The sequence below is a fragment of the Sceloporus undulatus genome, chromosome 1, assembly GCF_019175285.1.
Source record: "Sceloporus undulatus isolate JIND9_A2432 ecotype Alabama chromosome 1, SceUnd_v1.1, whole genome shotgun sequence".
NCBI classification, from domain to species: Eukaryota; Metazoa; Chordata; class Lepidosauria; order Squamata; family Phrynosomatidae; genus Sceloporus; species Sceloporus undulatus.
The window spans coordinates 378,374,625-378,386,281 of NC_056522.1; the positions used below are offsets into that span (position 1 = coordinate 378,374,625).

Consider the following 11,657-nt stretch of genomic DNA (forward strand, 5'->3'; position numbering starts at 1 on the left):
AAGAACTAAAAACGATTTGCCAGAAGTCAATATCTGTTGGTGGTAATGATGGTAATGATTAGTATACAGTCGGACCTCCATATCTACAAATTTTTTTATCTGCGCATTCAAGCATCCATGGATTGAAAATATTCCCAGAAATATAAATTCTAAAAAGCAAACCCTGATTTTGCCATTTTATATAAGGGATGCCATTTTACTACACCATTGTATTTGATGGGACTCAAGCATCCATGGATTTTGGTATCCAAAGAAGGGTCCTGGAACCAAACCCCAACATATACCAAGGGCCCACTGTATTTATTTATATCCTATCATTTCCCCATTTCGGAACTCAAGGTGACTTACGGCAACTAAAACAAACAGCTAAAATGCCTGTGTCATGGCTCAATGTTATGGAATTCTGGAATCTGTAGTTTTGTGGGATATTTTGTGTTTTTTGTCAGACCTCTGGTGCCACAACAAACTACAAATCCCAGGATGGAACCATGGCACTTAAACCGGTGTTAAAGTGCATTATAAATGTATGACAGCAGCCCCTGTTTGGGTAGAATTAGCTGCTTAAGGGCTCAGTTCTACCATTTGCAGGATGCTGGACCCCATAAGCAAAACCATAGGGATGCTTTCCTCTGCTGTAGACCACCTGCTGCATCACTTTATCATCCTGAAGCTTATATTAATACAGTGATGTGCATCAGTTTTCAGTACCAAACTAAGTCTTGGGAAGGCCTCAAGACTCAACACTATTTTTAAAGAAATGGGGGTTCTATCCATGGTAAGAGAGACTTAACTAGCTAGATTCAACCCCCAAATCTATTACTGGTGATAGGAACATCCGAATTGGAACAAGCTTTGGAAAGTTGCCTTTTCCTGGACTAGAGCTCCCAGAATCACAGAACTACTATGACCATGCTGGCTGGTGAATTCTTATAGTCCAGAAAAGATAACTTTTCCAAGCTCTGAAAGTATGTGTATCTTCTAGGTGGGCTTGAATTTTGAGCCCAATGTTTTCTTTAGAAGGGGTGATCTTATGTTGGTGACTGCAAGTCACAAAGAAGCAGTATAACTGAAAATTGGAAGCTAAAGGTATCAGTGGCTTCTTCTCGTGATGACTATGGGGTGGTTCCCACTGGTTGATACACCGGGATTCAAATCGAATCCAAGGTGAGGCGTTCCTATTGGAAACCGAATTAACTTTAGATCAGTTCTAGAACAACCCGCAATCGTCCCCACTAAAAATCGAATCGTAAAGCGGTTTATACATTTGATTCGTGTTTTCGTCATTTAACGCGGGTTAAAAAAATAGAAGGGTCGAACCTACATTTTTTCCTTGAATCGGGATAGGAACCGGAGCATTTAAATAGGAACGACAGCCTTTGAAATCGGGTTAGCTGGATGGGAGGAGCGGAGCGCGATGGGCTGGGTTGGGGAGGAGTCGCCCTTTTTGTCCTCATCCGTCATGGCTGTCGCCATTTTTGCTTCCCTCACCCCTTTGTCCGCTGTAGTCTTTCAATAAGAGATAAGGATTTATTTTTTATTTTTTATTTTAATGGTTTACAGGCGCTTAATCTCTTCAGCGCTTTACGCGCCTGAAGTCCCGGCTGCTCAAGCGCCTGCATCTGCAAAGGACTACAAGGCTTCTCCCGGTGGATTGCAACCTCCCCTCTGTGTGGGGAGAGCCCATTTCTAATGGAGGAGAGGCAGGAAGGGAAGCCTCCTCTCGAAGAGGCATTTCCTGCCCGCTTGGGCTCTGATCTCGCCCAGGCAGGGAAGGGAAGGCTCCTCGCGAGGAGGCATCTGATCTCGCCCAGGCAGGGAAGGGCTCTGATCAGGGGGGGGGGGGGGGAATGGAGCCTTTCCATCTCTCTTTCTCAAACGGAATCTGCCTTCTCCTCCAACCCTGGAAAGAGAATCTTTGGGAAGAGTGCTCCCTCCCTGCTTTTCCAGCAGCCTCCTTCATTGATCTCTGGGCTCTCTGAAGGGATTCTCCCTGGCTGTCTTGGGAGACATGAAGAGGGGATGCTGTCCTGCAAAACCCATCCCCATAGTTTCTCTGGAAACAGCTTGGGCTCCCCAAATTTGCTTTGCCAGAAGCCTCCCCCAGCCTGGGGTCTTTCTTCCAAGGCAGCAAAAGTGCTTTGGGCAGTTTTCTCTCCCTCAACCATCCTTCCCCACGAATAATTGCAGGACTCATAGGCACTTTAAGCGCCTCCTCATTGGTTCTTTTATAACAAACCGCGAAATTTAAAAGTGACGTTATGATGACGTTGCTTTGATTGACAGCCCCAAAATGGTGAGTGGGAACGAAATAAGGCTAAAACCGATTTATATATACATCGTTTTATTTGAATAGGAACGAAAGCGGATCACTTAAAGCGAATCAATTGGTAAATGAGAACGAAGGAAAAAAGCGATTGGGAACGCGGGATAAGACCAGGGTTATTTTGAATCGATTTAACTGATACTGGTGTATTTTAAAGCGTTGTAAATCGCAAGTGGGAACCACCCCACTGTTTATTTTTAAAGCAGGGGACGGGGTCCTGCAACCTTCCAGATGTTGGGAAACTGCAGCTTTTAGCAACACTAGGTAACATTTCCAGTGGAAGGAAAGAATACTAGGAGTTGCAACAACATCTGGAAGGCTAGAATCATAGAATCATAGAATCATAGAGTTGGAAGAGACCACAAGGGCCATCCAGTCCAACCCCCTGCCATGCAGGAAATCCAAATCAAACCATCCCCGACAGATGGCCTTCCAGACTCTGTTTAAAGACCAACAAGGAAGGAGACTCCACTACACTCCAAGGGAGTTTGTTCCACTGTCAAACAGCCCTTACTCTCAGAAAGTTCCTCCTAATGTTCAGGTGGAATTTCTTTTGCTGTAGCTTGCATCCATTGTTCCATGTTCTAGTCTCTGGAGCAGCAGAAAACAAGCTTGCTCCCTCCTCAATATGACATCCCTTCAAATATTTAAACAGTGCTATCATATCACCTCTTAACCTTCCCTTCTCCAATAAATACAATAGCCTAGTAAAATGGTGCTCTTATAAAAAATAGCAAAATCAAGGTTTTCTTTTTAGAATTTAAATATGTTTTTAATATTTTCAAGCTGTGGATGGTTGAATACATGGATAAGGAATCTGTAGATTCAGTGGGCCAGCTGTACGTTATATGATTGTCTCTGCTTCCAGACTCAGAAGGGTATGTTGTTGTTGTTGTTGTTATTGTTGTTGTTATGATGGTTGTGTGATGTCAAGTTGGTTTCTACTTTCAGCAACCCTATGAATGAGGGGCTTTCAAGGGATCTTAACAGCCCTGCTCACTTCTTGCAGACTCAAGATTGGTGGAGAATATGGTCTTCTTCTCTTCCTACTGTCTTCAGTGTTTCCCAGCTTTTTTGTCTTCTCTGATGAGTCATGTCCTTTCAGGATACGTCCAAAGTGCAATAGCCTCAGTTGAATAATTTTGGCATCTAGGGAAGGTGCAGGCTTCATTTGCTCCTGGATCCATTTATGCATTTGTAGTATTCCAGGGTGTCCTCAGCATTCTTCTCCAGCATCACATTTCAAATGAGTTGATTTTATTCCTATCAGCTTTCTACACTGTCCAGCTTTCATAACCGTACATAGAAATGGGAAATACTATGACATGGACAATACAGTTTCCCCTCCAACTGGAGGGCCGGGCCAACTGTACTGTGATTTTGTCCTCTGTCACATCCCCCCCCCCTTTTTTTTTTTGAGCCTGGTTTTGGCCAGAATATGGATTTTCTGCTTGAGAGCAGTGGGGTTTCCTCCCATTTCATGGCAGTTGGGGGTTTTCCATGCTGCTGAATTAGTGTTGTTTATTATTCACAGGCGTCTTGCTATTACACAGGTCTCTGCAGAGCCCCAGGGTCTGGCTGCAACACTAAAGCTTTCAGCTGCCAGAATGTCAGTGCTGGAAATCTCAGATGTGCAGAAAGGATTTGTTCATTTGGAATATGATCACAAGGAATTCAAAACTTGCTAGGACAAAGCATATTTCTTTATTTCCCGTCATCATTCTTGAAGAATAAGGGAGACTCAGAAGTGGGTTGAAAACGAAAAGGAAATGGATTTCCTTCTCAAGAAGTTAAATACAGTTTGACATTTGGGCTAGATTTTTTTTTTTTTTTGTCTCTTACAAACAAATGTGCAATTTCCCTTACGGAAGCAGTTGGGCATTTTTGCCTGTTGAGGAATAGCTCCATTCCTTTCCAGGTTGTGAAAGGAGAGTTACTCATGCAGTGTCATTGTGCATAGTGATGTGCGTGCATTTGGCATGCACACTGAATTATGTGTTCAGTTGTGCAGTATTGCTGTTCAACACAAAGCTGGCTTAGCACAATCAATTTGTGATTCCTGCTATGGAGATTACTATTATTATTAACTTTGCTTCTTGTTAACTGCCCTCAAGTCTTGGCACCCCCTGCCTCATGGCAACTCTGTGAATGAGACATCTTCAAGCCCCCCTGTCCTTCTCTGCTCTGCTCTGTGTGCACATGCATGCAAATAATTATTTTTTATATTAGCAAAATGCTAGAGCTAGCATGGTGTAGTGGTTTGAGCTTTAGATTACATCTCTGGAGACCAGGGTTCGAATCCCTGCTCAGACATGGAAGCCCACTGGGTGACCTTGGACAAGTCACATACTCATCCTCAGAGGAATGCAAGAGGCAAACCTCCTCTGAGCAAACAAGAGGCAAATCTCCTCTGAACAAATTTTGCCAAGAAAACCCCATAATAGAGTTACCTTAGGGTCCCCGTAAGTCAGAAACAACTTGAAAGCACACAGCAACAATGCAAATGCATGCATAAGGATGAGAATGAATTGGGAGAGCCACAAATGGCAATTCTTCCCATTCCCAGCCTCCCACACATTGGTGGGAGTTGGTCTCTCATCTCCATCCCAAGGCCCCTGACTTTTAAAAAAGGAACAGTCTTGATACTGATAGACATTCCATTAGATTCAACTAAAATCGTATTATGCAAATGTTTGAAAAACAGTTGAATAAACTATTCTATTAAGTAGCACCTAGTTAAAGCGATATAAGGCACATTTAAAGCATAATTTTAAAAGATAAAAGTGCAACATGCCACACTGAAAACAGCCTCCTGCTCCATGATTTAAGCACCAAAGTCCTGCCTAAATAAAAAGGGTTTTGTCGGTCAGTGGAAACGATGCACTAAAGACCAGCCAACAGCCCTTTCAGATAGTTTGGACACAAGCCATTAAAAGCTTCAGGGTCATAACCAGCACTTTCAATTCTTTCTAGAAACAACCATGAGCCAAAATTAATGCTAGAAATGAGGTTACACCTAAACGTTAGGAAAAATTTCCTGATGGTAAAAGCTTTTTTGACAGTGAAATGGATTGCCTGAAAAGGTTGTGGCTTCTCCTTCAGTGGAGATCTTTAAACAGAGGTCGTTTTGGTGGCGGTGGTATTTGTTTATTTGCCTTTCTCCCCAAATTGGGACTGAAGGCAATTTACAGTTTAAAAGAACAAAATCATACAAAAGAGTGAACATTGAAACAGGATTAAACTAGCCACAATATTAAAACACTCCAGAGATAAAAGCAAAGAGTAGGTTGTTGTGAAAATCATGTTGTGAAAGCAAGCTTTGAAAGTAAAATTCTGCTCTGTCCCGCATGGACTGAAACCCTTGTTTGCTTTTCTTTCTTTTTCCTAAAGGTCCACTTTGACCAGTTTAAAGATGCACTCATCCTCATCTTGTCCAGTACGCTAACAAATGAAGAGTCCTTCCAGGAACCGGGTAAGCTGATGTTTTTGGATACTGATAATGGCAGGGAAACTGGTTTGTGCTGAGAGCTACTTTTAAGAATGTCCTGGGACATTGTGGTTGTTTCTGCTTTGTTTTTCTGCATCAAAAAAATCAAAATGGCAACTGGTGACTTCATTGAAGAAGGCAGGGGTAGCAATTGTGGAGCCCTCCAGATGTTGTTGGAGAACCAGCATGTTGGATTCTGTGATTCTGTAGACCAAGGTTGGAATCCCTACCCCATGAGTAGGTTCACTTTAGGGCAGTGGTTCCTAACCTTTTCTATGCCCCACATTCCTAGGAAATGTTTGACCAATGTTTGTACTCTTTACAAAAGTATTACCACATTTGAAGATGAAGATGTCTAATTTCTCCATGTAGTATCAGAAATTGTACCACATATAATACTACAGGCGAACAAATTGAACTTTTAAAAATAAGCTTTTAACTCAGTGCATAAAATGCAAATCTAAATTCAGTAACTAAATTCTAATTTATTCAGAAAAAAATGAACAGTGTCTTGTGACTCATCTCTCAAGGACACAACACACTCTTTGTTGCACCCCCTGAAATTTCATCTCGCATCCCAAGTTGGGAATTCCTGCCTTAGAATCCCCATAAGTCAAAAACTGCTTGAAGTCACACAATGACAACAACCAGATGTTGTTGGACTGCAAGACCCAGCAAACCTTAGCCAACATACAAAGGGTTTTTGTAGCAGCTTTGAGACTAACTGTGCAAAAGAAGTTGTAGCATAAGCTTTCATAAAGCTGTGAAGTCGAAGGCTTTCACAGCTGGCATCCATTGTTTGTATGGGTTTTTTGGGCTATGTGCCCGTATTCTAGAAGAATTTATTCCTTACATTTCATCAGCATCTGTGGCTGACATCTTCAGAGAAAAGATTCATAAAGTTGGTCTACTTCCTCAGATGCATGGAGGAAGTAGATCAAGTCTACAAACCCTTATGCTACAATTTATTTTGCTCAGTTATTCTCAAAGTCACTACAAGATCCCTTTGCATACTGGTTTTCCAAACTAACACAGCTATACCTCTGAATCTTTAGCCAACATAGCCAGTGGTGTGGAATTCTGGGGATTCCACAGTGCTTCAACATCTGGGGATCCTCATGATTGAACAGAATCTTCTTTGGTTGTAATGTAATGTACGCTGGCATAAGGTCAGTCTTGTAGACTGTTATTGATGATCGGTAGGTGGTCCGTAGGTGGGCTCAGCGTGCTTTGATTGTGTGTTACTACATGGCAGGGGGTTAGACTGGAAGTCCCTTGTGGTCTCTTCAAACTCTATGATTCCGTGGTTCTAGTAGGCTTCTCAGTGCAGCTTGTTGTACATAAAGGCTCTCGGTGTACACAGCTTCCCAACCCCTATGATGGCATTGGCTACCCAGTAGTGTGACACAGGAGGTATAGGGAACCTCTGAACCTCCAGAGGTTTACTTAAAACATTTCTAAAAAGTCTGTGCTGGCAGGAAGGAGCAGCCTGACAATGGGAGAAGAAGATGGAGAGGGAAATCATACTAAATTAAACTGAGGGCAGCTCTTTGAGCAACAAGAGGTATGGAATTAAGGTTGTAATTCTGCATACGATTGGCAGGCCAAGGGTGGTTCCCATGATGTAGATGACCTGTAATTACCACTGTATTTTACCATGGTTGTGCTGGCTAGGCTTCATGGGAGTTTCAGTTCCATGACATCTGAAGTGTAATGGATAAAGGAAAATGGCTGAAAGTTAGGAGAGAGGGGCATGTAAAATGAATTAAGGCAGCATACTGGATTGTAGCTTTACAAGGTTTAGCTTTAGCTTGGCATGATGACTGCATAGGCAAACCATTGCTTATGTCTGGCATAAGCATGGATTTGGATTGGAAGCCTTGCGTACAGATGGTATGGCTGCCATTGCTCTCTCTCCAGAGGTCACTGCAGCTGGTGACTTCACAGCTGAGCAATCAGGAAAGAAAACTGGGCAAAGGCCTTCTAAAAATCCATGTGTTTGTTTGTCTTATTAAGAACCTTAAGCTACGAGTAAACTTTAGTTCACCCCATCCGTAATTTGGTGTAATATCTGAATTATGCTGCAGTCATGTAGGGAACAGAAACTCTTCCCCTATGAATCAGGAGCATTTGCAAACACTAACACCATCTGAAGTCAAGGATGGCCAGAAGGAGCTTTTCTTCAATGGAAACTTGAATTTCTTAAGATCCTGTATCTGTTGACAATCTCCTTGAATGCAAAATTATCCAGAAGGCTTGTTTTCTAAGGACAACAGCTGGAATTCCCTGTCACAGTCTATGTTACATAACTTCATGTATATTTAGCTACGTAGCAAAAGTGCTAAGAAACCCTGTTAGTGGATTGTAAAGATGTGTAGCAACGCAGGACGCTGGCACAAGTGTCCTAATGTGCACCCGGCTCTATTGATGCACATCATCACTCCCTGACTGGTACCCTGCTGCACAGGAGAAACCCCTTTCTTTAAAAACTGTCCGTTCTCAAATTCTCAGACTCCCCCCAACTACACATAAAATAATGAACAAGAATTTCATCATTAATTCTATTTCATTTAATTCCATCATTATTAATTCCACCAAGATTCCATGAGGGGCTGGATGGCACTCGATATGGGCTTGGGATTTTAGTGCAGGATAGAAACCTACAATTCTCAAAAGCCTGTTGAAATTTAAGAAAGGTCTTTTGTCTGCCAATGGAAGCCCTGGAGAGTTGGGGCCATTCTGGCCTCCCTTGAAAGGGAGTTCAAGAGCCATTGGGCAGAGTTTCCAAACCTTCCTTGGCCACAGGAATAATTAAGCCTGTAATTTTTTTTTTTTTTTTGCAAGAAACTGTGTTCCTTTCTTCAAATATGTAGTTGGCCCTCCACATTTGCGGCTTTGACCTTTGCAGGTTTGATTGTTTGTGGTTTTGATTAATATGTTCTTTCTAGAAATCTCATGCTGGAGAACCTAGAGATTCCTAGAAAAAATATTTCTCTAGGCATTTGTATGTCCTGCAGCATGATTCTGTGATCAACCTTCTGACAGGACTTGTAGATTGCTGGAGTTGTGCTCTCTTAGGTAAAAAGAATAGTGGGGTTTTTATGTTTGGTTTTTCCACATTCACAGGAGTCCTTCACCCCTAACCCCAGCGAATGTGGGGGGACTACTATATAGCATGAATCATAGAATCATAGAGTTGGAAGAGACTCAAGGGGTCATCCAATCCAACCCCCTTCTGCCATCCAAGAAGACAAAATCAAAGCACCCCCAACAGATGTCCATCCAGACTCTGTTTAAAAACTTAAAAATGAGAAAGCTGTTCCATAGAGAGCAAGAGTGGTAGGGGTGATAGAGATACCCACCGATTTTGGGAATTAAGTAGGGTGAGCCCCATTTAACCTTTAAAGGAGGAGACTGCCTGGAGGAAATCCTTGGGATCCTCAGGCAGGGCTAGGAAATAATTCTGCCCAAAATCTTGGTGAACTATTGCTGCCAGTCAGAATTGGCAGTAGTGGGCTAGGTGTACCCATGGTCTCACTTGGCATAAGGCATCTTTTGTGCTCCCTCATTTGAAATGTGGCACTGACTTGAAGGCACCAGATCCTGTCTGATCTAAAAGCTAAGCAGGGTCAGGCCTGGTTAGTACTTGGATTGGAGACTGCTACCAAAGACCAGGTGCTATAGGTTATACAGTATTTCAAAACAAGAACTGGAAAAATACCTCTGAGTAAGAAGACTATGAATGGAAAGGGCATCCATGAAAGAGCTAGAACTGAGCATGAAAGTTAGAATTGTACAAGACATGGTATTCCACATCACTATGTATGGGTATGAAAACTGGACTGTGAAGAAAGCGGATAAAAAGAAAATCATCTCATTTGAGATGTAATGCTGAAAAAGAGGGCTGAGGATATCATGGATGGCCAAAAAGACAAACAAATAGGTCCTTGAACAGATCAAGTGATGAACTCTCCCTGGAAGCCAAGATGATCAAATTGAAGCTGTCACACTTTGGCCACATCGTGAGAAGGAATGACTCAATGGAAAAAACAATTGCTCTAGGAATGGTAGATGGAAGTAGAAAAAAGAGGAAGACTACATGTCAGATGGAGAGACTCAGTCAGGGAGGCCATGGTCATGAGTCTACAAAACCTAAGCAGAGCAGTGGAAGACAGGAAGTCATGGGAGATCTCTCATCCACAGAGTCACCATGAGTTGAGTTTGACTCATCGACAGTTAACAATTTCTTGCTTGAGAAAACCCTGTGAAATCAATGGGGGTTGCTGTAAGTCGATAGGTGACTTGAAGGCACACACACACACACACACACACACACGCACGCACGCACGCACAAAAAAACTGGAGGAGAGTTCTACGGATATCATAGATAACCAGTAAGACAAAGAAATGAGTCATAGAGCAAATCAAGCCTAAACTGTCCTTAAAAGCCAAGATGACTAAACTAAGACTGTTGCGCTTTGGATGTACCACAAGAAGACTTGACCAACTAAAAAAGACAATAATGCTTGGCAAGGTAGAAGGCAGCAGGAAAAGAGGAAGACTATGTTCCAGATGGATGGACTCAATGAAGCTATGGCTGCCCTGAGTCTGCAAGACCTGAGCAGGGCTGTTGGTGATAGTGTGACTTGGAGGTCTCTTGCTCCTTGGGTCACCATAAGTCAAAGTTGAGCAATCTGACAAGAGAAGAACGTGTTGAGAAGAATGTTATAGAAAATCAGTCTGAGGAAGCTTTTTTGAGTAAAATGTATGAAATGAAGGCTGTAATTCTGGGGTGGGCCAGTGTGGGATAGTGGTTTGACTGTTGGACTAAGACTTTGGAGACCAGGGTTAGATTCCCAACTCGGCCATGAAACCCAGTAGGTAACCTTGGGCAAGTCACATGCTCTCAGCCTCAGGGAAAGGCAATGGTAGACCTCCTCTGAACAGCTCTTGCCAAGGAAACCCCGTGATAGGTCAACCTTAGGGTCGCCATAAGTCAGAAATGATTGAAGGCATGCTACAATAACAACAGTGTGACTCCAGATATTTCTGAACTGCAGCTTCCACCATTCTTCACTATGGGCTATGCTGTCTAGGGATGATGGGAGCTGCAATTCAGCCACATTTGGGAATCACACTTTCCCCACCCTTGCTATACATGTTTACCTGTGTCTCCAATTAAAGCTGATAGCATTTATTTTTGAATAGTCATGTATAGGATGGTGCTGTAAAGGCAGGGAAATAGTTGCCTTTCTGTGGGAACTGAATGAAACATGACTATTTCAACCTCTTGGGAGTATTTATGAACAAATGCTAGGTTTTAAAAATCTAGCATAAATTTTTAAAAATAGGGATTGAGTAACCGCATGCTTGGATGAACAATTGCTTACATGCTTACAGGTTTATTAACCTTGACATGCTGTGGTCTTGCCTCTGCCCAGTCTCCAGGGCTGCAGGTACATGTCTATACTTGCAAAGAAAATATTTTTTCCCTAAGTGACAAGGTTAGTTACACAAAACAAAACAAGTGCTTCACCACCTTATAATAAAGGTGACTCTGGAGACCAGAGCCAAGGAGGGAACAGGATAGAGAAGTCCAAGCATATAGTTTACATTCTCTGTGTGTGGATAGAGCCATTCCTATCACTGGCATTGGCCAGGTGGACTTTTCAGTTTGGAACATAGCTATTGCTGGGCTATTTGGGAATGGAGAAAGCTTGGCCACAACTATCTGTCCTGTGTTGTGCTGACCTCCAGTTTAAACTTAAGTTCAGAAAAGGCAGGATGATGATGATGATGATGATGATGATGATGATGATGATGATGATGATGATGATGATGATGATG

At 42.5% G+C, this 11,657-nt stretch overlaps 1 protein-coding gene across 7 annotated transcripts in view; it reads left to right on the forward strand.

Moving 5' to 3' along the window:
• Window positions 1-11,657, forward strand: part of NIN (ninein) — a 144,722-nt gene that overhangs the window by 16,766 nt on the left and 116,299 nt on the right. For all 7 annotated transcript variants that reach the window (XM_042473525.1, XM_042473545.1, XM_042473534.1 and 4 more), the window contains exon 2: window positions 5,714-5,795. In XM_042473525.1, the coding sequence (XP_042329459.1) occupies window positions 5,714-5,795 (82 nt within the window). The remainder of the gene's footprint in view (window positions 1-5,713; window positions 5,796-11,657) is intronic.